General features: G+C 39.9%; 1 protein-coding gene across 4 annotated transcripts in view; it reads left to right on the forward strand.

Moving 5' to 3' along the window:
• LOC125033605 (aurora kinase A-like) overlaps positions 1-14,397 on the forward strand; it is a 16,297-nt gene extending 1,900 nt beyond the window's left edge. For 2 of the 4 annotated variants that reach the window (XM_047625260.1, XM_047625261.1), the window contains exons 2-12: positions 37-145; positions 633-740; positions 1,346-1,477; positions 2,517-2,669; positions 2,990-3,695; positions 4,476-4,587; positions 6,883-6,962; positions 7,125-7,281; positions 11,607-11,743; positions 12,582-12,813; positions 13,535-14,397. In XM_047625260.1, coding sequence (XP_047481216.1) covers positions 37-145; positions 633-740; positions 1,346-1,477; positions 2,517-2,669; positions 2,990-3,695; positions 4,476-4,587; positions 6,883-6,962; positions 7,125-7,281; positions 11,607-11,743; positions 12,582-12,813; positions 13,535-13,648 — 2,040 coding nt within the window. In that variant the 3' untranslated portion in view covers positions 13,649-14,397. The remainder of the gene's footprint in view (positions 1-36; positions 146-632; positions 741-1,345; positions 1,478-2,516; positions 2,670-2,989; positions 3,696-4,475; positions 4,588-6,882; positions 6,963-7,124; positions 7,282-11,606; positions 11,744-12,581; positions 12,814-13,534) is intronic. The other 2 variants (XM_047625263.1, XM_047625264.1) reach the window with 2 other exon arrangements.
• Positions 14,398-27,500: the final 13,103 nt, after the last annotated feature.

Here is a 27,500-nt window from a genome sequence, read left to right on the forward strand (position 1 = left end):
ATATAGTAATTTAAACATATGCCTTTTCTACTTCAGATGATGATGGAGGGAGAAGAGAAGGAGAATATGAGGGTTGGCCGAGGGCTCCACAAGCCCCTCACCCACACAGTGTCCAGCCATTCTTGTGGGTCATCTAAATCAACTGGTAAGGAGAGCTTTTATAATGACCCAGTCTCTTGGATGCAATTTTGTTTTTGGTATTAGTTCTTTTTCTGCTTCTCTCTACTTTCCATACTTCTGCAGAATTCAAATGTGGACTTAAATGACTTAACTGTATACTTGTATATATAACTTTATTACCAATAACTTGTAAGGGAAAGCCATACAGGAAGAGGATCTAATTTTGTGTTCATTACATTTACCTTGTACCGTATGGCTTTAAGAAACTAAAACTATTCCTTGATTTCTAAAACAAAACAAAAAGTCCTAGTACTTGTTCTAAGTTTGAATTGCAATTATTTGAGAGAAAAAAGTATTTTAGGACTAACTGATAAAGCTCATTTCATGAAAATTTCAAACTTGAAGGTGTTTGCTTATTGCTCACTAGCCTCTAGTTTGATATATATTACAGAAGAATGTAGCATTAAATGTTTTCTCAGTGTTGAGGCTAAGATGAAGTTTTTTGTTTACAGCAAAATCTGTAACACACAAGTCGGTCTCCTCTAGAAAGTTGTTGAACCCTATACCAGCCAACAAGCCAACTGCTGTTATTATGCCTCGGATGGGTCCCCAGGTGTCACGTAAGCCAATAAATGATGACACTAATCAGTCATGAGTTGACCTTTAACCCATTGATACTGATTGTGCATGTATAGATTCCCTATTAATTTTGTTTAAGTATATATGCAGGAGTACTTTGTCACCAAGGAATTGGTTATTGAGGTTTCCTAATTTCACCAGCTTACCCCATTACTTGAATTTTTGTATAAAAAAAAAAAAAAAAAAAAAAAAAAAAATAGAAATTATCTTTATTACTACTGTCATTGGTTAATAACATTATGATGATAATGGCATTAAAAAAAAAATAGGGGGTGAGGTAAACAGATAAGATGAATAAGGCCTAATAATTGATTCCTTGGTTTAATAAGTTCTTATGGAGTATTAAAAAAAAAAAAAAAAAAAAAAAAAAAAAAAATGGACAGTGCATGCACCTGGTGCAATTGGGTGAAAAACATGGCCAGTAACCTCATGTTATCCTCATTTGCTATTCCCTTTATACCCTATTTATATAGATTCTAATCTGTATTAAAAGAGAGAATATATTGATAAATAGTTAAGGTAATGAAAGGAGTCCAGTTCATGCACATGAAACAAAGCTCTATGGCTAAGACCTTTCCACTCATAGCAGGGTCAAGCAGTAGCCAACCAGTGTCATACAAACAGGCTGCACCATCACGTTCAAACACAGTATCCTCAGTTCAGCGCAACATCAAAACCGAATCAACACACCCAAAGAGCAGTGCTATATCCTCTGCAGGTTCAGTATATGACTGAAACTTGTGTGTGTAGTTTTTGGGTATTTCTGAGAAATGCTTATACAGTTCAGGTTGACAATCCGTTTCCTAGCACTAATTTTTATTTTACAAAAGCAGTTTCAAATTTATTTTGCTGCACAGACCTGCTACTACTGTTTGGAGGTGTTGTCTATTGTCTGATGCATGTACTATTTTTGAGCATTTTTAAACACTGGTAAGGCATTCTAATATATATTTTGTTCAATTTTATTTTCTCATTTTGGTTTTGGAATGTGTGGACAATGATCTTGTATGAATTTTAAGTAAAACAGACCGTTTTTTTTTTTTTTTAATGGATTTTCTAACCTCAATTATGGTTGCCCCTTTAACAAGGCCATAACAAAATTTATTCAGCAAATTTAGTTATAGCACCTTCCAGATTACAATGATGCCAGAAAACCAGTTGTCAACCAGTATTAGTGTAATTGCTTGAGTGGTGGATATACTTGAGGCTGAATGAAAACTGTTATGAATTAAGATCTTGGGTTTCATTGAAATTAATACATTAAATCATATACTGTCTGTAATACTTCACAACTTTAGTTTTGTTTACAGATGTGAATGGGCATTTAATAACTTTAGTCATGTATATTAATGTTTGGTTATTTATTTCATAAATGCTCCTTGGTTTTGTTAATATACATAAATTTGGATGTAGTTTATGTAAAAAGAAATTCCCCATTAGTTCCAAGTAAATCCAACTCATTTGAGATTTTCTGTAAATAAACAGTATATTGATCAGACATATGATGAACTTTTGTTTTTTTCTTGTTAAGAAATATCCTATTTTTATTATTATTAAGATTATTATTTTTTTTTTATTATTATTATTAATAGTAGTGCTAGTGTTATGAGTACTTTTGTTATTAGTATTATTGATATTATATAAAATTTTACATTACTAGAAAGAAAATGAAAACTACTTAGCAATTTGCTCTTTTGGAAACTTTTTATGTTTATTCATTTTTTATTTTATTTAGTTTTGTGACTTTTGCATTGCAGTAAACAAGCCCGTTGTAAGCCGAGTGGCAAGTAATACTCGACCAGGCATAGACAAGAAGGCTCCAAGACCACAGATGGGCACTAAAGCTGTGGGTTCATCCATAAGAAATGTAAATCCTCTGCACAAACAGGGAAATGCTCAGCTGAAGTCAGGTAATATTTTGAAAATATTATTAGCAATGGAATATTCTCCAAATCTGAAACACTTCTTGTACTTGAGTAGGACTTTTTTTTTTTTTTTTTAATATCTTTTGCCATGTTTTTATTCTTGGTTACATGTAATCACTATGTAATCATAAACAAAAGAGTAAAATGGCTGAAAGATTGACCTGGGAATCTATAAAAATTTATTAACCTTTGAGCCCATATTCAGTTGCATTTTTAATGTGAAACTTCATCAAAAAAAAAATGTATAGTTTTTTTGTTTTTTTTTGTGTGTGTGGCTGAGATTGATCATACTATATTGTTTTTAGGTCAAGTGCATCATAAGACGGGACATGCATCAGAAAGAAAAGTGCCTTCACCACAAATTAACAAGTCTACTGCACCAACAAAGCAAGGACTAACATTAGCCAAGGAGCCTGTAGCTACAACAAAGCAAGGACTAACATTAGCCAAGGAGCCTGTAGCTACAGAGCCTGTAGCTACAACAAAGCAAGGACTAACATTAGCCAAGGAGCCTGTAGCTACAACAAAGCAAGGACTAACATTAGCCAAGGAGCCTGTAGCTACAGAGCATGTAGCTACAGAGCCTGCAGCTAAAGAACCTGCAGCTACAGAGCCTGCACCTAAAGAACCTGCAGCTACAGAGCCTGCACCTAAAGAACCTGCAGCTACAGAGCCTGTTTCAACAAACACCATAGACAAACCCTTGGACGATGGTCCACCGTCAATAGTATCCAGTCAGCAACAGAAACCTACAGTACCAGTTTGCTTGCAGGAATCTGCAACAGTCAGTGAAACCAAAGAACAAGATGAAACAAAGCCCTCCTCTGATCAACCAGACAGCCAAACAAAAACCCTACCTGAAGAGACAGATGGTGAAAAGCAAACTAAAAACACAGAGGATTCTGCTACCCAAGAAAATACTGCTAAGGAGCAAGACACTCAACAGACACAGGAAACAGATGAAAAGATAGATGAATGGGGTCCTGATGAACCGGGAAAAAAATCCTCTAAGTATGTTGAATTCATATTTTTTTGGCCTGATCAAAAAGGCATAGAGGTTTCTGTAAGCCCCACCAACCCCAAGACTTTTATCCCTATAACTTTCATCAATTTAGAAGCAAATTCTGCATGTAGAAAATCTCTTCTAACATGAAATTTAGTTGTTGGGGGGTATTAACCCTCCTGCACACAATGATTATTTATGCACTTATGGTGTATATTGTCATTATACTTGAATGAAGAATAGTTTTTTTAACCATGCTTTCTCATTTTAGCAGGTAATAAGGGAAATGTCAAGTAGATTTGCCACTTAAAAGTTGATTGCAAGGTTGTGCATGAGTGGCTGGTGATGGAGGGGGGGAGTTAAGTAATTTTTTAAAGTTAACATGCCAGTGAATATTTAATGCTTCTTGAATTAAGAAAAATCTTCCTTCTAATTTGTTGAAATTCATAACACAATTTTCTTGAAATGTAATATGAGAGCAGGTGTTGACTTATATAACTAAAGGTACAATAGTAATATAACCTAAACAAATTTGTTCATTTACTTTTTTTTTTCTCACTTGACCTAATGTATTTCAGAAAAATGTATTTATATAGACATTTCTTTTGAACATACCAGGATGTTGTCTGTTTCATTGAGTAATTTATTCCATTTGTATTACATACAGTAGGGAAACAAGTTCTCTTACCTCCATTTTTTTCTGCTTTGTGCAAATACTTGTAATAGTATCCCTGTTTGATTACATAGCAGCATAACTTAATCTTTTTTTTTTTTTCCTTCTTTTTCAGGAGACCATGGGTGTTGGATGATTTTGAAATTGGCCGTCCTCTGGGGAAAGGCAAGTTTGGCAATGTGTATCTGGCAAGAGAGAAAAAGACACATACTGTGTTGGCTCTGAAGGTTAGTTTTCTCTTTCTTCTCGAGTATATGCAGATAATAATTGTATTATTGGATTACTTGGAAGAGTGGTATGAGCAATCCATGTTGCAAATCTGTGTGCACGCATGTATGTGTGCGTGTGGGTGCATGCATGAGTGCACATGTACATGTCTGTGCGTGAGTGCACATGTATGTGTGTGTGTCTGTGCGTGAGTGCACATGTATGTGTGTGTGTCTGTGCGTGAGTGCACATGTATGTGTGTGTGTCTGTGCGTGAGTGCACATGTATGTGTGTGTGTCTGTGCGTGAGTGCACATGTATGTGTGTGTGTCTGTGCGTGAGTGCACATGTATGTGTGTGTGTCTGTGCGTGAGTGCACATGTATGTGTGTGTGTCTGTGCGTGAGTGCACATGTATGTGTGTGTGTCTGTGCGTGAGTGCACATGTATGTGTGTGTGTCTGTGCGTGAGTGCACATGTATGTGTGTGTGTCTGTGCGTGAGTGCACATGTATGTGTGTGTGTCTGTGCGTGAGTGCACATGTATGTGTGTGTGTCTGTGCGTGAGTGCACATGTATGTGTGTGTGTCTGTGCGTGAGTGCACATGTATGTGTGTGTGTCTGTGCGTGAGTGCACATGTATGTGTGTGTGTCTGTGCGTGAGTGCACATGTATGTGTGTGTGTGTGTGCGTGAGTGCACATGTATGTGTGTGTGTGCTGTGCGTGAGTGCACATGTATGTGTGTGTGTCTGTGCGTGAGTGCACATGTATGTGTGTGTGTCTGTGCGTGAGTGCACATGTATGTGTGTGTGTCTGTGCGTGAGTGCACATGTATGTGTGTGTGTCTGTGCGTGAGTGCACATGTATGTGTGTGTGTCTGTGCGTGAGTGCACATGTATGTGTGTGTGTCTGTGCGTGAGTGCACATGTATGTGTGTGTGTCTGTGCGTGAGTGCACATGTATGTGTGTGTGTCTGTGCGTGAGTGCACATGTATGTGTGTGTGTCTGTGCGTGAGTGCACATGTATGTGTGTGTGTCTGTGCGTGAGTGCACATGTATGTGTGTGTGTCTGTGCGTGAGTGCACATGTATGTGTGTGTGTCTGTGCGTGAGTGCACATGTATGTGTGTGTGTCTGTGCGTGAGTGCACATGTATGTGTGTGTGTCTGTGCGTGAGTGCACATGTATGTGTGTGTGTCTGTGCGTGAGTGCACATGTATGTGTGTGTGTCTGTGCGTGAGTGCACATGTATGTGTGTGTGTCTGTGCGTGAGTGCACATGTATGTGTGTGTGTCTGTGCGTGAGTGCACATGTATGTGTGTGTGTCTGTGCGTGAGTGCACATGTATGTGTGTGTGTCTGTGCGTGAGTGCACATGTATGTGTGTGTGTCTGTGCGTGAGTGCACATGTATGTGTGTGTGTCTGTGCGTGAGTGCACATGTATGTGTGTGTGTCTGTGCGTGAGTGCACATGTATGTGTGTGTGTGTGTGCGTGAGTGCACATGTATGTGTGTGTGTGTGTGCGTGAGTGCACATGTATGTGTGTGTGTGTGTGCGTGAGTGCACATGTATGTGTGTGTGTCTGTGCGTGAGTGCACATGTATGTGTGTGTGTCTGTGCGTGAGTGCACATGTATGTGTGTGTGTCTGTGCGTGAGTGCACATGTATGTGTGTGTGTCTGTGCGTGTGTCTGTGCGTGAGTGCACATGTATGTGTGTGTGTCTGTGCGTGTGTCGGTGCGTGAGTGCACATGTATGTGTGTGTGTCTGTGCGTGTGTCTGTGCGTGAGTGCACATGTATGTGTGTGTGTCTGTGCGTGTGTCTGTGCGTGAGTGCACATGTATGTGTGTGTGTCTGTGCGTGTGTCTGTGCGTGAGTGCACATGTATGTGTGTGTGTCTGTGCGTGTGTCTGTGCGTGAGTGCACATGTATGTGTGTGTGTCTGTGCGTGTGTCTGTGCGTGAGTGCACATGTATGTGTGTGTGTCTGTGCGTGTGTCTGTGCGTGAGTGCACATGTATGTGTGTGTGTCTGTGCGTGTGTCTGTGCGTGAGTGCACATGTATGTGTGTGTGTCTGTGCGTGAGTGCACATGTATATTTGTATGTATGTATGTGTGCGTAAGCATGAAAAAAAAAGCCCCTTGTTGAAAACGATGTAGGCAACAGTTTCATTGAGGAAAATGCTTGCTAATCTCTAGGATGATCCAATAGGGTGGGCAGTCCCTTTAAGTGGTTATTCAGTGGTAATTAAATGCCCATGTTTCATTGTATGTGTATTCTATCATTATTACACAGCCTTGTACTTTTCATTTCTGCAGGTGCTATTTAAGTCTGTGCTAATGAAAGCAGGAATCATCCACCAAGTACGCAGAGAAGCAGAGATCCAATCCCATCTAAGGTAACAAATGTGGTTGGCTTCATATATCTGGAATAGTGAGACCTCATAAAGCTATTTCACAAAATGGATGGGACACTAACATGATTACATACATATGCAAAATTAGGGTTGCAAGTGATGCGAAGGGTATTGTTTATTCATGTTTCCTTTCTGCCCCCATAGACACCCAAATATTCTCCGAATGTATGGGTATTTCCACTGTGACAAACGTGTATACTTCATGCTTGAATATGCACGATATGGAGAGATGTACAAGGTGCTTTGCTCACAACCCAACAAGCGCTTTACTGAATACCAAGCTGCAAACTATATTATGCAGGTAAATATGTTGATTGATTAATATGGTTATAACATGATTAGCATTTGGTAATGTTAGGCTTTTTTGTTCAGAGTTGCTGCATTGTTTATTTTATACCAGTAAAGGGGGTGTGAGCCAGAATCATTGGTTGTCCCATTCTGGCTTTGGGAGAAAATGAAAGCTAAAGAATTTACCCTGGATAATGATACAAAACTTTTGTAGTGTTCAGGCATCTTAACTGCTCTTTAAACATAACCACAAAACACTAAACTAATGAAAGTACTTTACAGAATTGTAAATTATATTATATTAGTAGAGAAACCACAGCCCTCTTTTGTAACTAAGTAGGTAGATCAGTTTATATGCAATGTTTGTGTTGCTATGTTTATTTATGAGTTCACTTTGTAATCCGATCCATTCTTCTGTATATTGAGATTAGAAATAAGGATCATAAAAATTTTAGTGATTTTAAGGTACTAGTAATTTTGATGTAATTTTTTTTTGTTTCACATATTATAGAGTCAAGGCCAATATAATTTTTGAAGTTTATCCATTAAGACCTTTTGTAGAAAATATGTATTAAAGCAATAGAATACCACCAAATCTGATCACAGGTAGTAAGCTTCAGTTACAGTCCACATCATTATATAGTTGAAATATGTGTACATATAGACCATATGTGGAGAGGTAATGCTGCTGAGAATATGAAATAATGAATTAGTGTATTTGAGAGACATTCTTGGCTGAATCATTTCTTTCTTCCTTTATTCTTCTCTCCAGTTTGTGTAGTCCTACTATGACAAGGCAAAACTCCTAACCAAATTGTTAGGAATCATGTTTCAGCTGCTGGGATAATGTCGTGTGTGCCTGAGTGCAAGCCAAGCAATTGCTCACTAATATTGTTCAACTACTGTATGCCCATCCTTGACACCCTTGTATGAAGAATTTACAGATTGCCAGTTGGCTAATATGCTCAATAATGCTAATACCTCAGTCAGTTGCATGTAGGTTTTCAGTCTATAATGTTACTATACAGAAGACCAGGTGTGATTATAAACTGAATAAATGTATAGTAAGAACATTTATGAAGTGGTCAACTGCTTGGCTGTATAAGAAGAGCACGACTTCTCAGGCTAGTATGCCTTTCTAGACTTGTGCTACAGACATGACATGATATTAATTGTTTTAGCAATAATCATAGTAGTAGTAGTAGTAGTAGTAGTACTGTATAACATTAACAGTAATAATGGTAAGCATAATAGTGATATTCCATCACATTTTGTTGGCAAATGAATTTTATTCTGTCTAGTTTACACTGATGTCAGTGTGTATGCTTATATATATTTATGAATATAGATGCATTATAATAAATAAATATATATATACATATATATACACAGGTATATATGATATGCATATATATAAACAGGTATATATAATATACATACATAATATACATATGTATATATATATATAATGTATGTATGTATGTATGTATGTATATTGTATGTATTTATGTATAAACATATACACATACACATACATACATATGTATGTGTGTATTTATGTATGTGTTTACATATATGTATATACACATGTATATATACATATATGTACATGTACATATATGTATATATGTGCATATACACATATATGTATATGTGTGTATGCATGTATGTATGTATGTATTATGTATATGTATGTATGTATTAGTATGTATTATATGTATGTATGTATATATATAGTATATTGTATGTATTATATATAATTATGTTATTATATGTATGTATATATGTAGTATATATATGTATGTATATATATGTATGTATATATATATGTATGTATATATATGTATGTAATATATGTATGTATATGTATGTATTATATATATGTATGTATATATATATGTATGTATATATGTATGTATATATGTATATGTGTATGTATGTATATATATATGTATATGTGTATGTATGTATATATATGTATATGTGTATGTATGTATATATATATGTATATGTGTACACACACACAACACATATACATACATACACACACATACACAAGCATACATACATACACACACATACACATAGTACATACATACACAACACACATACACATAGTACATACATAACACACACACATACACATATACATACAACACACCACATACACATATACATACATACACACACACAACACAGATACAACACACACACAAATCACATAACACATACAACACACAACACATAACATACAGACAACCACACACAGAACTAACATACATACACACACACATACACATATACATACATACATACACACACACATACACATACATAAACATACAACACCCACATACACATAGACAACATACATACACACACACATACACATAACATACATACAACACACACACATACACATAACATACATACATACACACACACATACACATACATACAGACAACATACACACACATACACATACATACATACATACACACACACATACCACATACACATAACATACACAACACAGATACATACCATACATACACCACACAAATACATCATCTACATACAGACACACCACACGATACACAGACATACACGACACACATACTCATACGATTCATACATACAAACACATGACACATACATACATACATACAAAACACAATACACATACAGACATACAGCACAAAACACATTCACATACACATACATTACAAGACACATACACAATACACAGACATTACAAACACAACCCATACACATGAAAATACACACCCAGCAGCATACAGTACATACATACACACACATACTGCATACATACATATAACATACACACACAGTACAGCAATACATACATACATACAAATCAGCATACACATACATACATTAAATACACACACCGTGACACATACATACATACATACACACACATACAACATACATACATACATACACACACATACAACATACATACATACAGACACACACATACACATACATACATTACATAGCACTCACATTCACATGACATACATACAGTACAGCACACATGACATACAACATACAACAACATACACAACACTAACAACATACATACATACACACACACATACTACATACATACATACACACACATACACATACATACATACACACACATACACATACAGACATACCAACACATACACATACATACATACAACACAACACAACATACATACAACTACATACACATACATACATACAACACATACATCACATGACTACACTACACTACATACATTACACACACACATACATACATACACACACATACACATACATACATACATACAACACACTACACAACATACATACACATACACATACACATACAACAATACAACATACCATACATACAAACACATACACAGACATACAACATACAACACATACACATACACTACATACAACAAACATACCATACACATACCATACATACAAACACATACACAACATACATACATACAAACACATACACAAACATACATACATACAAACACATACACATACATACATACATACACATACACATACACATACCACCATACAACAAACATACATACACAACACATACACACATCCATATATACACACACATACACATACAGACATACATATATACGACAACAACACATACATACAACATAACACACACACATACACAACATACATACAATGACACACACACACACATACACTACATACATACATACAACACACACCACAACACTGACATACATACATAGTACACACACAACACAGACAACTGACTACACGACAATACACATACATACATACAATACACACACCAGCACACAACATCGACCTACTACCACACACCACACCCAACCCACGTACCCCTACATGAACCACCCTACACACTACCTACCAGTACAACGCACTACTACACGACACATAGCACCACAACTGACCGCAAGACTAGTCCAATATACTCAACCCAAGAAGCATGATCAGATCATAGTTAGAGTATTTTGGTGTCTGGTGTTGGCTGTCCTGTGAGAGTGGGTTCCAGTCTTTGTCAGGGATGGTATATTACTTATTATAGAGATCCACATTTGGTTATAGAGAAAGTTTCATAACAAAACACACAGGCATTTGTTTTGGTCATCTGTGTGTATCTAGCATAATAGTGCATTTTATTCATTGCAACATATATTGCTATTGAAATTTTCTTCAGACTTTCCAGGGATGGTATTGCTGTTTCTCATATTTGTTAGGTCTATAGTTTTCCTTTGTCTAATAATTCATTCATTGATCCCCAGCTGGTTAGTGCCCTTGAGTACTGCCACTCCAAGAAGGTCATTCATCGAGATATCAAACCTGAAAATATTCTCATTAATGGAAATGGGCAGTTGAAGATTGCTGATTTTGGATGGTCTGTTCACTCCCCTAATGAGAGGTTAGTTTGCTTCATATTATTGCTGTATGTAGGTGTCTATATACTGTAAATATGTCTTTATATCCGGCTGGATTTGAACCAGGATTAATGGACCACCGTTGGCAATGTTGACAATGAATTATTCCATTGCTGCTGGGTAAATTTATTGTAGTTTTGTTTTATGAATTTTGTTTGCTCAGGTGCTAGATCCACATGCTCCAAGGAGCCAATTAGTAGGCCCAAGTGACCCCATCTGATTTTTCCCTTCTTTGAGTTTTGGGAAAGTTTTTTCTTGTGCTAATAATATTGATATTATTATTATTATTATTGATGTTATGATTATAATATGTTATTAACAGTACTAATAGCAATAAAAGTTTTTTTTTTTAAATATTCCCAAAAAATCTAGGAAGAGATGGGTAGAACCAGTAATTGACTCCATGGTGACTAAGCACTTGTGAAGATATCTTGTATAAACACAAATAATAAATTAAAATTTCAGTGGGCATGGCATTTTATTTTTGCCATCCCAGCATCAATAGGTAAATGGATGCATAATTAGGTAGCCCACTGCCTGAAAGTATAATTATTACAAGGCCAGTGCAACTGAAACTTTTTATTAAATTCTTCATCCGTCAGCAATCAGAATTACTTCTTTGTAAATTTCTATCAAACATTTAAAAGGATAAAAATTATTTGTACATTGGGGAATTGTGTAAGTAGTCCAAAGGTAGTGTTTCTGTTTACTAGTGTTTATACTACTTGATTTTATTATCATTATTATTTATTATTTTTTTTTTTTTCTTTATATTTTCCTCCATGACTGTGATTTTGCTAACTTGTCTTTTCTTGGTTCTAGACGCACGACCCTCTGTGGCACTTTGGACTACCTCCCCCCAGAAATGATTGAGGGGCGCATGTATGATGAAAAGGTGGACATCTGGTCATTAGGTGTGCTGTGCTACGAGTTCCTGGCAGGAAAGCCCTCATTTGAGTCCACATCACAGTTAGAAACCTTCAGAAGGATTGCTAGGGTAGATATCAAATTCCCATCACACTTCTCTGAAGAGGTCAAAGACTTAATCTGCAAGGTGAGTACATATTGTGTTTAACCCAATTATGCAAAGAGAGCATGTTTACTTGCACTGCCCTCTGAGTTTATTATTATTATTATTATTACTATTGTTGTTATTAATTATTTTTACTATTATTACTTTTACCATTGCTATTATTATTATTTTGCCTATATATAAATGATCCTAGCTGTTTACTCATTCTTTGAATTTTCAAAAAAGATTCTTCTCTGTTATTACTGAACATAAAATAGAATAAAAAGACTAATGATGGTGATAATAATGAAGGTAGTGATGATAAAAATAAAATAAAATAAAAATGCTTTCCTGAAACTTAGAGGAATAAAGATCCAGTAGGCCAAGTATTCAACTCCATGGTGCCTAAGTTTTTGTGAAACCATTTGTGTAAATAATATTGATAAAACAAAACCACAGTGTATGTACCCAACACCAATGGGTTAAATCATATAAAGTTATTATGGTTACGTTTATATATATATATATATATATATATATATATATATATATTACTGTAGTTATTATTTTGAACTAAAAGAAAAGATGGAGTTTTTTTTTTAGTTTGCAAGTATTTTCAAATTAGTATGTATATATTTTCTTGACATTATACTTTTATGGAATGCAGTACTGGTTCAAATTGATAGCTTCATTTTCTTTTTTTTTCTTTTTTCTTTTTATCGTCATTATTATTATTTATATATTTAATTTATTTTTATTCCAGTTGCTGCGGTACAACCCAAAGGAGCGCCTTAGTTTAGATGGAATAATGGAACACCCATGGATTAAAATGCACTATGACCCCTCTGTTCCTCCACCAAATCCATGTGCCAAGTGAATTGTCAGGAAAGCTGCTGTGGCCCAAGTTCTTCTATAAGTTCCCTCCTTGCAAAGCATTAACATATTTTTTCCTCTTATTATTGTTATTTTTGTTATTACCACAAATTAATAATTGGAATAAATGCTGCCAAATCCTGAGATAATGCTACTTTTCCTTTTTCTTTTTACCTATATGACACTGTACTTCCTTATCTTTATTACTTGGAATATATTGCTCCCTTTCTTTTATATTGAGAAATGTCCCCTTGTAAATGTGAAAAATGTACTGAATATTAACTAGGATGCTAGTGTGGCAGAAGTATTTTGTCTGACGTTTTGTATGAGAAAATAAAATAAACTTGTTTGAATGAGACTACTGATGTAGAACAATTTACAACTTTGTATTTTTTAAATGGAGAAATTTTTGTGATTTGACTGCCGTAATGATATGGATTTTAACTGATCGTTGGTGAGAGTTGTGCATTGTCAGGTTTCTGATTTATATGATAAGATTTTATAAAAGATACCCAATGTTTTTTGAGTCCATTGAAGACATATATAATCAGGTTGTTTTATGTTTATGTAATATTTAGATTAATCTGTGATAAGACTTGATTTCTGTCAATCCTGTTATTTGTAATTTCACATGAGTCTCCCAGGATCATGAGAGGATGTGTACCCATGTTTACTTTAAGTATTTGTTAAAGAGGGTTTTGTATGAACCCTCAGAGTCACTTCTATTAGCTAATAAAAATGCAATAATAATGATGCAACTTGTATTTTCTTATATTCATAGTGACATCCTGCTAGGCATGTTTTGCAATAATTACTAGCACAGTGTTAAAGTGCATTCAATGAATGTTAAGTCAAATTTTGGTAGAATGGCTGGGTAAATGTAAATAGATATCTATCTGCCCATAATAAAAGCCTAAATAGATTATAAAAAGAAAAGGTTTTATATATAGCAATCACCACCTCTACTCTTGAACCTTTTTGCCCCTTACAATGCCATACTATTCTGAACTGCTATACAGCTTTTGATGTGTAGCTCCATGGAGTTGAATACTTGGCCTACTGGATCTTTATTCCTCTAAGTTTCAGGAAAGCATTTATTTTTTATTTTTATCATCACTACCTTCATTATTATCACCATCATTAGTCTTTTTATTCTATTTAATCATTAACTAACCCCCTCCTTACTCATTTCTGTAATGCTATATTACTTTGGATGTTTAGCACATTTATTTTGCTTTTCAACCTTTAAGAGATATAGCAAGTACCAAGCAGCAGAAAGGCCTATAGCAATATTAGCCATGTCACTTGGATTGAATACACATTAGTATTTGTTTATAGTTTAAGTGGTGGTGTGTATAGATATAAATAAAAATATAAAATATGGATTGGCTGCAAGATTTTTTTTCAATTGAGGTGGGTCAAGATGATTGACCGTTTCTCTCCCCAACATACTTTAAGCTTACCATGGCCAAAAAAGATTTAATTCCCTTGTTAGGGGCAATAAGGCTTGCCCTTCATCAAATAGCACCGGTTCTCCTAGTTCTACCCCAAGCTCTCCTTTGACCACAACTCTGAACACTGCAACTACAACACCCTCCTCAATGCCTACTAGTACATCTACCCAAGTCAACACTCAACCTCCAGAAGACATTCCTACTCTCCTATTACCTATCTCAACACTACTCCCTCTAACACACGTCCCTGTCCTTCTACCACTCCCATCGCTACAAATATCTTACTTTTGCTTAGTCCAGTCAAATGGGACCGATTTTCCGTGATCCCCCCACAGCTCCTCACTCTGACAACACTTCTCTACTAGCGATGTCTCCAAAAAAGTCTTTGCAGCCAACCTGATTGTTCCTGTCTCGTCTAAGTTACATCCGAAACCCAAGATATAGCATTATCAACCCTAGATTATCTCTCTAGGCACCTCATTCCTGCAGAACCTCATCCAACCCTCAATAATTGTACCGGAACTGTCTCCACCTCCCAACAATTAGTTAGATTTGCAAAGTTCTAGCTTCGCCTGGGCCTTCTAAATATGGCCCGGCCTGTGTCAGCTTTTTACGGTTGTCTCATTTGGTTGTCAGACACTCGGTGCTTAGTGTGGCGGTGGGATTGCCAGCAGGTGCTCCTGCCACCATGGTGTAAGCATATCGCACAACCTCTTTACCAGCACGGCGGCTGTTGTAGCCTGTCCCTGTCTCAGGAATTGTGTATGCTCACAATTCTCTGAGTGGTGAACTAGTGTGGTGTTCGGCTCGCCACAGTGCATGCAGCACCTCTCTTCGCATTCAATTGTTGTAATAATCTGCCATGCACAGTGGTAACCTAGGCGCATTCTGTGAAGAATGATTTCGGTACCTCTGTTGATTATTTCAGAGAGTGCCAGTGGTTCATAGCCTGTGGCATCTGAGTACCAGCTGGCCGAGGGGGAGGTTCTCATTTCCTCTCTGTGAAGCTGTTGGAGGAAGGTACGACGGACCAAGGCACTCTTCTCCTTAAGTAATTTTCGGCTTGGTTTTATCGTCATGGGATTTGGGGGATACCCCTGCCAGCAATGGCTAGTCTGTCAGCAAGCTCGTTCCCTCTGATGCTGATGTGGCTTGGGACCCAGTTGATGATAATTCTTCTACCCTGAGCAAGAATTCTCTGTGCCATTGTGAGAATCGTGGTCAGTAGGTAGATGTTGTTTGTGGGGGAGCTGTGCTGAAGACAGTCAATGGCTGCCCTGGCGTCTGTGTGTATGACCACGTGTCCTTCCCTTAGGGACGTGTAGGCTAGGGCTCCCATAATTGCAACTGCCTCTGCCTGTAGCGAGGAGGCATTGTCTGTTACCCTCATGGATTGCATGGCGTCCCTTGCTGCAAAGCTGGCGCCTGCAGTGCGGCACCTCCCAACAAACTGGCCTATATATGTCAAAAATTGGTCAGATTATGAAGAATTGCTCGCCTTCCTCACTGACTCTGATGTGATATCAGTACAGTGCTACTTCATTCCTCCTAGAGGCCATCGTAAGAACCCCACCAATAGTGCCAAAATTACTCTGTAGACATGACCTCCCCTTTAATGTTTACATTGGCAGAGACTCCCTCCTTGTCCGACCATGTCAACCTCCCTGTCAGTGTCTAAATTGTTGGTGATTAGGACATCCTGCCAAAAACTGCTCTGCACAATCACATGTGCCAACTGCGGTGGCCCTCATAATGTATTTTATAGGGGCTGCCCTACCAACAAGTTTGAGTGTGAGGTGGCAACTCTCAGATTCAGACTTGGTCTCACTCTGCGTGATGCCAGACAGTAAGTAGTATACAAGGTTTTTCTCTCACTCCCTACTCCAATAATCCCTCCCACCACACCCCATCCCCCCAGCTCCAGCTCCAGCTACATTAACCCTCTCTCCATCCCCACAATCCTTCCACTCCCTCCTGGATACACACGTGAATCTCTTATGTCACAACTATGCCCTTCCCCAGATCCTCCACCATCCCCCCCCTCTCATTTCTTATCTCACCCCATAGGTCTTCCCCCTTCAAATTTTCCAACACGCACTGTAACTGTTATCACTCGTAGATCAACTAAGCAATAGCTCTCCTAATATTCGCGGTTTCCGTTCTCACAGATCTGATCTTCGTTATATCCTTTCTTCTTATTATCTGTCTCCAAGAGACTTTTCTCCTATACCAATTCCCAATTACCATTTTGTCTCTTCCCCACACTTCCTTTATGTTTCGTCTATACTTATCAATCAGAAAGCACCTTATGTTATAGCTCCCTTTTAAACCACTGTCCCTTGCACATTTTTTTGCATCTTTCTTCGCCGCTGGATCACAGTGATTTCAGTCTACTTTTCCCCTTCTCACCCCGTTGACTTTGTTGCCTTTGAAACTCTAATTTCCCAACTCCAGCCACCTTTCCTCATAGTTGGTGATATGCTACAGTGTTTCACAGCTACAGTCCTAAGAGCAGCCTTTAAACCATTCCTCGAACATCAAGACCTTATTCCTTCAAATGTGTTTCATGGTGGAATTTTGATTGCGCTAAAAGCGCTTCGGTTAAAACGCGCAGCCTGGAACAGTTATTGCTACAAACGAGGCACCCCTAATCAGCTACCAGCCCTTATCTCTTTAAAAGAGCATCCGCCTGTCTTTGTTCTACAATCCTGAACAGTAAAACAACTAGCTGGCGAAATTATTTTTCCTCAATTACATCTTCAATACCTATTTCAGCTGTTTGGCGTCGGATCCATTAACTATCAGGCAAACATCCCGCCCATCCAGCCTCCGTCCTCCATATTCGAGATACACTCATCTCTGATCATCTTGAAGTCGCTAATGAATTGGGTGACTATTTCAGCCAGGTCAGTAGTGGCTCTCACCTTCTCCACACTTCTCTTCTATTACCAGGGGCCCGGTCATCACTATATGTTGATGATTTAACCATTTTCGCCTCTGGTACATCCATATCAACTCTCCGCCAATTCTTTCAGTCTGTAATATCATCAGTATCTTCCTGGGCCACTAACCATGGCTTTCGCTTTTCCACCTCCAAATCTTTCTCCATCCTTTTCTCTCGCGCACGTCTAGGTCCCCTACATCCACTCTCCTTATATGGCGTTCCACTTCAATGCCGTTCTTCTGGCAAATTCCCTGGCGTTATTTTTACTCCAAATTGTCCTGGCGAGACCACATCTTTTATACTAAAGAAAAAGCTCGCCGCCACCTCCGAATCTTAAGGACTCTTTCCCATATATCCTAGGGGTCATATCGCAAAACTCTCCTCTATCTTCAGGTTACCTTGATCCTTTCCACTCTTGATTATGGATGCCATATCTACTCCTCTGCTTCAACCTTCCTTTTTGCTGATCTTCGCTTAACCCTAGGCGCCTTCCGCTCCTCTCTAGTCGAGAGCATGTACACCGAGTCAGTATGCCGTCTCTCTCTCGACGCCGTACCCCTTCTCTCACTCCGATGCTGTGTTCGATTCCACCAATGTTTAGCCCATACCACTCAAGTGGACCCTGAGGGGTAGACCCTTTATCTTCCCCACATAACTCGTGCTTACCAGTAATGAAGATTTTGTATCCTTATTAGTTATTAGGAGCATTAAGGAAACTTTGCCTACTTTATTTGGAGAGCTTGTTGAAAGAGGAGGGTATTATCGGAATATTGGATTGTTGGGGGAATCACAAGAAACCGTTCCCACTTAGCTGGGCTAAATAGTCTCAAATTATTAGTAGAAGTGGGAACTATAGAGGGGCGAGGACAGGAGGAAGGAGTGGTGTGGAGTGAGAGTACTGTGCGGGTGAGGCCAGTCGCTCACATCTTGTCACAGTTACATCTGAGTCTCGAGCACTATTTACCCTGGTAGATTTCACTATCAAACATTCCTGCACAACCCCTATGCCCTTAATACGTTTACTCCCTCACCCACTCTCTTCCCTCCCCTCTTCATCTACCACTTTTGTCTTTTTGTATTGAATCTTAAGTTAATCTATACTTCATTATGTTGCACATATCGTGATATATAGTCAATTAGTTATTTCTTACATACAAGGTTTAATAAGCGATTAACAATATTAGTTTCATTTTTTCAGTATTGCAACTGTATTTGGAACCTATAGATATGTCTAAAGGACGTACGTGGATCTCTCACATGCAAATATTCACCTATGTCTGCAACCGCAGATATTGAATAAATTTTGGATATTTTGTCTACTTCCAATTATTGTAATCTTTTTTTGGAGCATGCCTGAACTCTGTTGTAGTAATAGTTGTAGTAATACTAGTAAAATTAGTAGTAGTAGTAGTAGCAGTGCTGGTAATAGTAGTAGTATATAGTAGTAGATAACTGTAGTAGAAAGCAGAAGTAATAATAGTTGTAAATAGTAGCACCAACAGCAATAGTATTAGCAATAGTAGTAGTACTATTAGTAATAGTAGTAGTAACAATAGTAAAAGTGATAGAAGAAGTAGCAGCAGTAGTATCTCCCCATTTTCTTTTCCTTCTCTTAATTCCCTTCTTCTGTCCATTTCCTAAAATGTGAGAGTCGTACTGAAAGGCTGGCTTTGTGTCAGTCCTGAACGGCCATGGACACGGTACTCCCCTGGTTAATCACCTTGCTCCTACCCCTTCAAGCTTCAAGGATAGACCGTTTATTTTCCCCATTTATTCCAGGCTCATCATGGCCAGTAATTCTTTTTTTTTACCCTTATTAGGGGCATGAAGACTTTCATCAACTAACCTACCTAAATTTGATTTTTCTGGTTTTCAGACTCCTGCCTCTCCTTTGACCATGGCTCCGACCACAGATACTAAAACCACCTCCTTTCGCAGTCGTTCCGATAGTTCACGCCTTGTCACAGTTACAGCTGAGTCCCAAGCTCGTGCACTGTTTATCCTGGTTTACCTTACCCTGGCAAACCTATTCTAGTCCAACCTCACACCTCCCTTAATATTTGTACTGGGACCGTTTCCGTCTCCCCGACTGATCGTCCTGTCTACGACAAAGACTGGTCAGGCTGTGAAAATCTGCTCGCCTGCCTCGGCGGCTATGATGCAGTGGCAGTACAGTGCTACACAGTTCCACTCAGAGGTCAGGGTAAGTCCTTCACCAATATTGCCAAGGTTAGCTTCCGTAGACATGACCTCCCCCATGAAGTTTATATTGGAGTGTCCTTCCCTGTCCGGCCATATCGACCCCCCATCCTTGTCATTGTTAGAAATGTTGGTGTTTTGGCCACCCAGCCAAACACTGTCGCTCCATAGGCCACTGTTCTCTATGTGTCCAACCTGGCTATGGCAGTTCAAATTGCTCTGCTCAGTCGCATGTGTGCCAATTGTGATGTCTCCCATAATGTATTTTATAGGAACTGCCCTGCTTACAAGCACGAATCTGAGGTAGCAGTTTTTAGATTCAAACTAGGCCTTATTCTACGTGTGGCCAGACAGAAAGCACCCAAACGAAGTTTTTCTCTCTCTTCCCATTCCAAAACTGTCCTTCGCTTTGCTCTCCTCCCATCTTCTCAAGATGTTTCAGCATCTTCTCCAGCATCTCTTCACTCTACCCCGAACCATCTTACCTCTATTCCCCCAGTCAAAGTCCTTTTCTAGTCTTTTCAACTTTACCGATGCCTACCCCTCCTCACTCTGCATGTCGCACTTGACAATTTCGATGTTTTATCCCATATTCTCCTACCACATCCTGTCTTACACCCACCTTTTCCCCTGCTCCTCGGACATCTAACCCCTCTTCTCCTCCACACAAGAAAATTTTATTTCTCAGACCTCCCTACCTAACTCCCTTTCCGCTCTTGAAGACATCCAAAACTTCCTAACCATGGCCCAAAAGAACGCTCTGCTCCGTCATCCCTCTATTCCTATTATCTCTACATTCAAAGTATTTGCCGATATTCATCCTCCTCCTCTTCAAGTTCCCCCTACCCCTCTTTCTCCATCTCTCCCCAAAACACCCCATCCACTACTCCATGCGCACCACCATTCCCTCTTCCTTCCCCATTATCCACTCCCACCTAGATGCTCACGTGGCTTTCTTATGTCACAACAATGTCATTCTCCGGATCCCTTCTTTCCTGACACCCTTGTTCCTGTATCTCATTCTCTAGATTCTTCTCGTACTTCTATAACTACCGTTTCTACTCACATTCACCTCCAATTCCGTTCCCGTTGTTGTCGTGGAGGGGGCTTAGAAGACGGAGACTGAGACCCAATGTTGGAGATCTCCCCTGCCTTGTGCCTCAGCCCTTGGCTCCACTAATTTTACACCATCTTTTCTTCTAATTATTTCCTTTTCCTTATCTTCCCAATCTCTTCCCCTGTCCAATTCCTAAGGTGTAAAAGCCGTGTTGAAAAACTGGCTTTGTACCTGTCAAGAAAGGCCTCAAGGGAGCCATGGGCACTGTATTCCTTTGGTTAATTGTCTAGCCCTTACCACTCAAGTGGACCCTGAGGGGTGGACCTTTTATCTTCCCCACATATTTGAGGCTTACCATGGCCAGTAATTATTTTTTTGTACCCTTATTAAGGGCACTGAGGCTTGCCCTTATATCAGCTAGCCTCCCTGAATCTAACTCCTCTAGTTTCCCGACCCCTGACTCTCCTTGATCACGGCTACGACCACTGCTACTATACTCCCCTCCTCGACCCTTGTTGTCAACTTAATCCATCCCGAATCATCTACCCAAGTTATAACTCAACCTTCAAGAAATACCCCTTTCTCACTCCCAATATCCTCCAACCCACCTCTTACAATCGTCTTTATTCCCACATCAATATTGCCGAGATCACCTTCCGTAGACATGACCCTCCCCCATAAGGTTTATATAGAAGGAGAATCTTGCCCTGTCAGACCATATCAACCCCTACCCCGTCAATGCCAGACATGATGGCGTTTTAACCACCCTGCAAACCACTGTCGCTTCACAGCCCGCTGTCCTCTCTGTGCCCAACCTGGTCATGACCGTTCAAACTACCCTGCACAATCACCTATATGTGCTAATTGAGGTGGCTCCCATAAGGTATTTTATAGGGGCTGAGCAGTTCTCAGATACGACGAGGTTTTTTAATCACTCCCTTCTCCAGTACCATCCTTCACACCACTCCTATCCCCTCTACCCAAGCAGTCTATACATCTTCCTCAGTACCACTTCCCCCTACGCCTAAACTTCCCACCTCTACTTCTCCAATCTCCCAGTCGAATACTCTTTTTCCATTCTAAAACCAGATACTCAAATATCCACTCCCTCTATGTTTCTACTTATTCCTCAACGTATCTTTTGCCCCAGACAATCCAAACGTTCATGTTCCTATCTTCTTTTCATCTCCCCATAAAAAAATCCTTTATTTCCTAAACCTCCCCACCCAGATCCCCTCCAGAAACCTTTGAGGACATTAGAAACTTCCTAAGCAAGACTCAAAAGAAATTTCCTCATCCATCCTCGGTAGTGCAGTTCACGACTCTGGGCTGTCAGACCATGAAGTCAGTAGACGGATTGGCCTGGCAGCAAGGGTCATGAAATCTTTTGACAAGAGTATTTGGAGATGCCGGTACTTGTGCAGAAGGACCAAGCGAGTGTCTTCAAGGCCCTGATACTGTCAGTTTTACTTTATGGTAGTGAAACCAGGACACTATCTTGTGCTTTGGAATCTTGTCTTGATGCCTTTTGTAACAGATCCTTGCGCCGGATCATGGGGTACAGTTGGCGGGACCATGTGTCCAACCAACGGTTGCACCGTGAGTCCGGTATTGCCTGATAGTTTATGAATCCGGCGCCAAACATTTGAGATAGATGTATAGGATGTAATTGAGGAAACATAATTTCGCCAGCTATTTGTTTTGCTATTTCGGATTGTACGACGAAGACAGGCGGATGCTCTTTTAAAGGAGATAAGGGCTGATAGTTGATGAGGGGTACCTCGTTTTTAGCGGTAACTGTTCCAGGCTGCACGTTTTAAGCGAAGTGCTTTAGCGCAATCAGAATTCCACCATGAAACACATTTGGAAGTATAGGGTCTTGAGGTTCGAGGAATAGCTGTATGGGCAGCTCTTAGGACCGTAGTTGTGAAACATTGTATCATATCTGAAATGGATGAAAGGGAGGATGGAGGGATATAAATAGCAGAGAGTGAAGTGAAAGTGCGCCAGTCGGTTCTATCAAAGCACCAGCATGGGGAGTTAGGAAGTGGTACATATGAAGTAGGAGAAAGGAGAACTGGAAAGTGGTCACTATAGAGAAAGTGGTCTAGAACTGACCATTGGAAATCCGCGATCGCCAAATCAGGCTATACGGCCACTTGGCTCGATTCCCGCAGGATGACCCTGTCCACCAGGTTGTCTCTGTCCGAGACAACCCTGGGTGGAGGAGGCCTGTGGGACGACTGAGGTAGTGGTGGCTTGGACAGATCGATCAAACCTGTCGTGAGGAACTAGATATGGGCCGGGCCCCTGCATGGCGGCTCGCCATGAGGAAGCAAAGGGTGGATGCGGCTGGGTGCTGTTTAAACTTTTAACTTTACCCTAATCATTAACTAGTTCCTAACCATTTTCGCTACTATGCTGTACCATAGTGCTTAGTGACCTTGATGTCTAGCACATTTATTTCTTTTAACTATTAGCTATTAACCATTCTACCTATATTATCCGTTGATTGTTTCTTAATGGCTTTTTTTTTTTTGCAGTTTTATAGTGTTGCTCTTCCTTCCGCATAGTTAATCTCCTTTAGATCCGATTGCCCTTTAACATTAACCCCTTCTCCTTTTACAAATCCCAGTCGTACTCCATTTGCTCTCCTCTCTTTACCATTTCCACTACCTGTACCATCTTACAGCAGTCTATAATCTCTGACACGTACCACATTTTATCCTAATTGTAACACATTTTATCCTAATTTAACCCTTTTCGCCACAATATTTTATCATAATACTAGGTGACCTTTGATGTCTAAGACATTTATTTGTTTTAACCATTAACGATTAATTTGTTAATAGTTAAAAGCAAGAGGGCGAGGGAGAGGAAGAGGGATTGAGAGGGTGAGAGAGAGTGGTGGGGAAAAAGAGAGAGAGGGGGGGAGAGGAGAAAGAGAGAGAGAGGGGGGAGGGGAAAAAGAGAAAGAGAGGGGCAGGAGAAAGAGAGGTCATGTACCACTATGGGAAGGTACAGTATTAGAAGTGGTAGGGAGGGGGGGTGAGTCTGTGATTAATTGCTATACGTCATCAGTCTAGACATCTAGGGTCATGTAGCACTATAGTAAAAGGTAGTGAAAGGTGGTTGAGTTAGTGATTAGTTGTCAAAGCTAGGCAAAGGAATTGACGAGTGATTGGGTTAAGGTCGGGTAAGGTGATGTAAAGGGGTTAGATCAAGTGAAGGATGTATATGCGTTTGAGGAAGGAAAACAAGTTGTCAAAGCAGAAAGTGTTAGATTCTGTAAGGATGTCTGTTAAGTTGGGAGGTCGGTGAAGGGAGGATAGGTGGGGGAAAGCAGAGGTACGGGCTGCATCAAAACATGGGCATGACAACAGAATATGTGGAACTTAAAGAGGGACATTACATAGGGAACATAGGGGGGGATCGGATTGTGACATCAGATAGGAGTGTGTTAGACGGGTGTGGCCAATGCGTAAGCGGCCGAGAGCCGCCTCCCAACGTCTGTTCCGATGAAATGGAGCTGACCACGGGATTGATAGTTTTACAGTATGTAATTTATTAGTGCGGAGACTTGACCAGAAAGATTGCCATCGAATATACAAGGTCTTAAAGTATTGGTAATAATCCGTAGCTGGGATACATGAGAAACGTGGTTGGTATGATGTGGACATAGCAGCGTAGCGTGCTAAAGTATCTGCCTGTTCATTGCCAGGGATTCCAACATGGCTGGGCACCCAGCCGAATTTGATTATTTTATGGCATGTGGACAGGTAGAACAACCAGTTCTGGATCTTACAAACAAGGCGGTTGATCGAGTATATAGACTTTATGAGAGTTAGTGAGTTATGGGAGTCAGTAAAAATTGTGAAAGAGGAAGAGGGGAGGGAGTATGTGTGTTTTCAGGCAAAAAGGAATGCATAAGGTTCTGTAATTAGGACACTGGATTCAGGAGGGAGGGGGTATTTGAAAGTGCGAGTTGGGAAGGTTACTGGAAAACCAGCACCGGAGGTGGATTTGGAGCCATCAGTGTAAATGTGAATACTGGAGGAATGATTGGAGACATGGTCAAGGAAATGGGTGAGAAGGACAGCAGGAAGCATATTTGATTTTGATGGGTCAGGGAAAACAGAGGTGCAAATACGGGAGTGAGGTATAAGCCATGGAGGGACAGAATGGACAGAGAACGAGAGGGGTCGGAGATGGGGAAAAGGGGAATGGGAGAGGAGGGTATCCATGCGAGTGGAGAAAGGAGTAGGTAAACGTGGAGAAGAAGCAAAGATAGGAAGTAGGGATCGAGGGATAGTTAGTTTAGTGAGGGGAAGTTGGTGGAATCAAGTATAGCACCGGAGAGAGAGAAGGGCAATGGTCGAAGCCATGACCAAAGGAGAGTCAGGGGCCGATAACTAGAGGAGTTAGATTCAGGGAGACTAGCTGATATAGGGCAAGCCTTAATGCTCCTAATAAGGATACAAAATCTTCATTACTGGTAAGACTGAAATATGTGGGGAAGATAAAGGGTCTACCCCTCAGGGTCCACTTGAGTGGTATGGGTTAAACATTGGTGGAATCGAGCACAGCATCGGAGAGAGAGAAGGGGTACGGCGTCGAGAGAGAGACGGCATGCCTGACTCGGTGTACATGCTCTCGACTAGAGAGGAGCGGAAAGCACTTAGGGTTAAGCGAAGACCACAGTGATGGATTGTATCAAGATGAGCAAGGAGAGAAGTTGAGGCAGAGGAGTAGATATGGCATCCATAATCGAGAGTGGAGAGGATCAAGGTAACATAAAGATGAAGGAGAGTTTTGTGATCTGAGCCCCAGGATATAAGGGATAGGGTTTGTAAGATTCGGAGACGGCGGCGGGTTTTTTCTTTAATGTAAAGGATATGGTCTCGCCAGGACAGTTTTGAGTAAAAAATAACGCCTTGGAATTTGCCAGAGGAACGGTGTTGGAGTGGAATGCCATATAAGAAGAGTGGAGGTTGGGGACCTAGACGTGCGCGAGAGAAAAGGATGGAGAAAGATTTGGAGGTAGAAAAGCGGGAGCCATGGTTTGTTTCCCAGGAAGATACTGGTGATATTGCAGACTGAAGAAATTGGTAGAAATTTGGTATGGATGTGCCAGAGGCATAGATGGTTAAATCAACTGAGACAATGTGATTTACAGCAAGAAGTAATAAAGTGGTACTGAGCACACTGCCTTGTGGGACGCCTTCAATTTGAGGAAAGAAGGATGATGTGGCAGAGGCAATTCTGACCTGGAAAGTGCGTTATAAAGACACCCATGTTTCCACGTATGCCTAGAGAGGACAATTGTTGGAGAATATGGTACCGCCATGTAGTATCATGTACTTTTTCTAGGTCAAAGAATATAGCTAGCACGGATTCATGGTGTGCAAATACAGATATAATATGTATCGAAATGAGCAAGGGGGTCAACTGTGCTTCGGGCACGGAGGAAACCAAACTGGGAAGGAGAGAGAATATTGTGAGATTCAAGATACCACATTAAGCGGAAGTTAACAATTTGCTCTAGTAGTTTGCATAAGCAGGTAGTTAGTGCGATGGGGCGATAGTCTTGAGGGAGGGTACCCGATTTATTGGGTTTCAGGAAGGTGAGGATAAGAGCTTCTCGCCAATGAGAAGGAAAATTTCCTGATGTCCATATGTGGTTGTAATTTGTTAATAGGAAGGATAAGGAGGAAGATGGGAGATGTCGGTGTATACGCTAGTGAATACCGTCAGGGCCTTCATGAGTGTTGCGACACGACTGTAAGGCAGCACTGAGTGCAGAGGAAGAAAAAGGAGCATTATAGGACTCAGCGGAGCATAAGGTGAAGATAATGGGGGTACGTTCCCTGGTGGTCTTAATAGAAGAGAAGTTTGGAGAAAGGTGAGAACCACTACTGACTTGGCTGAAATAATCACCCAGTTCATTAGCAACTTGGAGAGGATCAGAGATGAGGGTATCTCGAATATGGAGGACGGGGGCTGGTTGGGGGGGATGTTTGCCTGATAGTTTATGGATCCGGCGCCAAACATTTGAGATAGATGTATAGGATGTAATTGAGGAAACATAATTTCGCCAGCTGTTTGTTTTGCTATTTCGGATTGTACGACGAAGACAGGCGGATGCTCTTTTAAAGGAGATAAGGGCTGATAGTTGATGAGGGGTACCTCGTTTTTAGCGGTA

This window comes from Penaeus chinensis, chromosome 16, assembly GCF_019202785.1.
Source record: "Penaeus chinensis breed Huanghai No. 1 chromosome 16, ASM1920278v2, whole genome shotgun sequence".
NCBI lineage: Eukaryota > Metazoa > Arthropoda > Malacostraca > Decapoda > Penaeidae > Penaeus > Penaeus chinensis.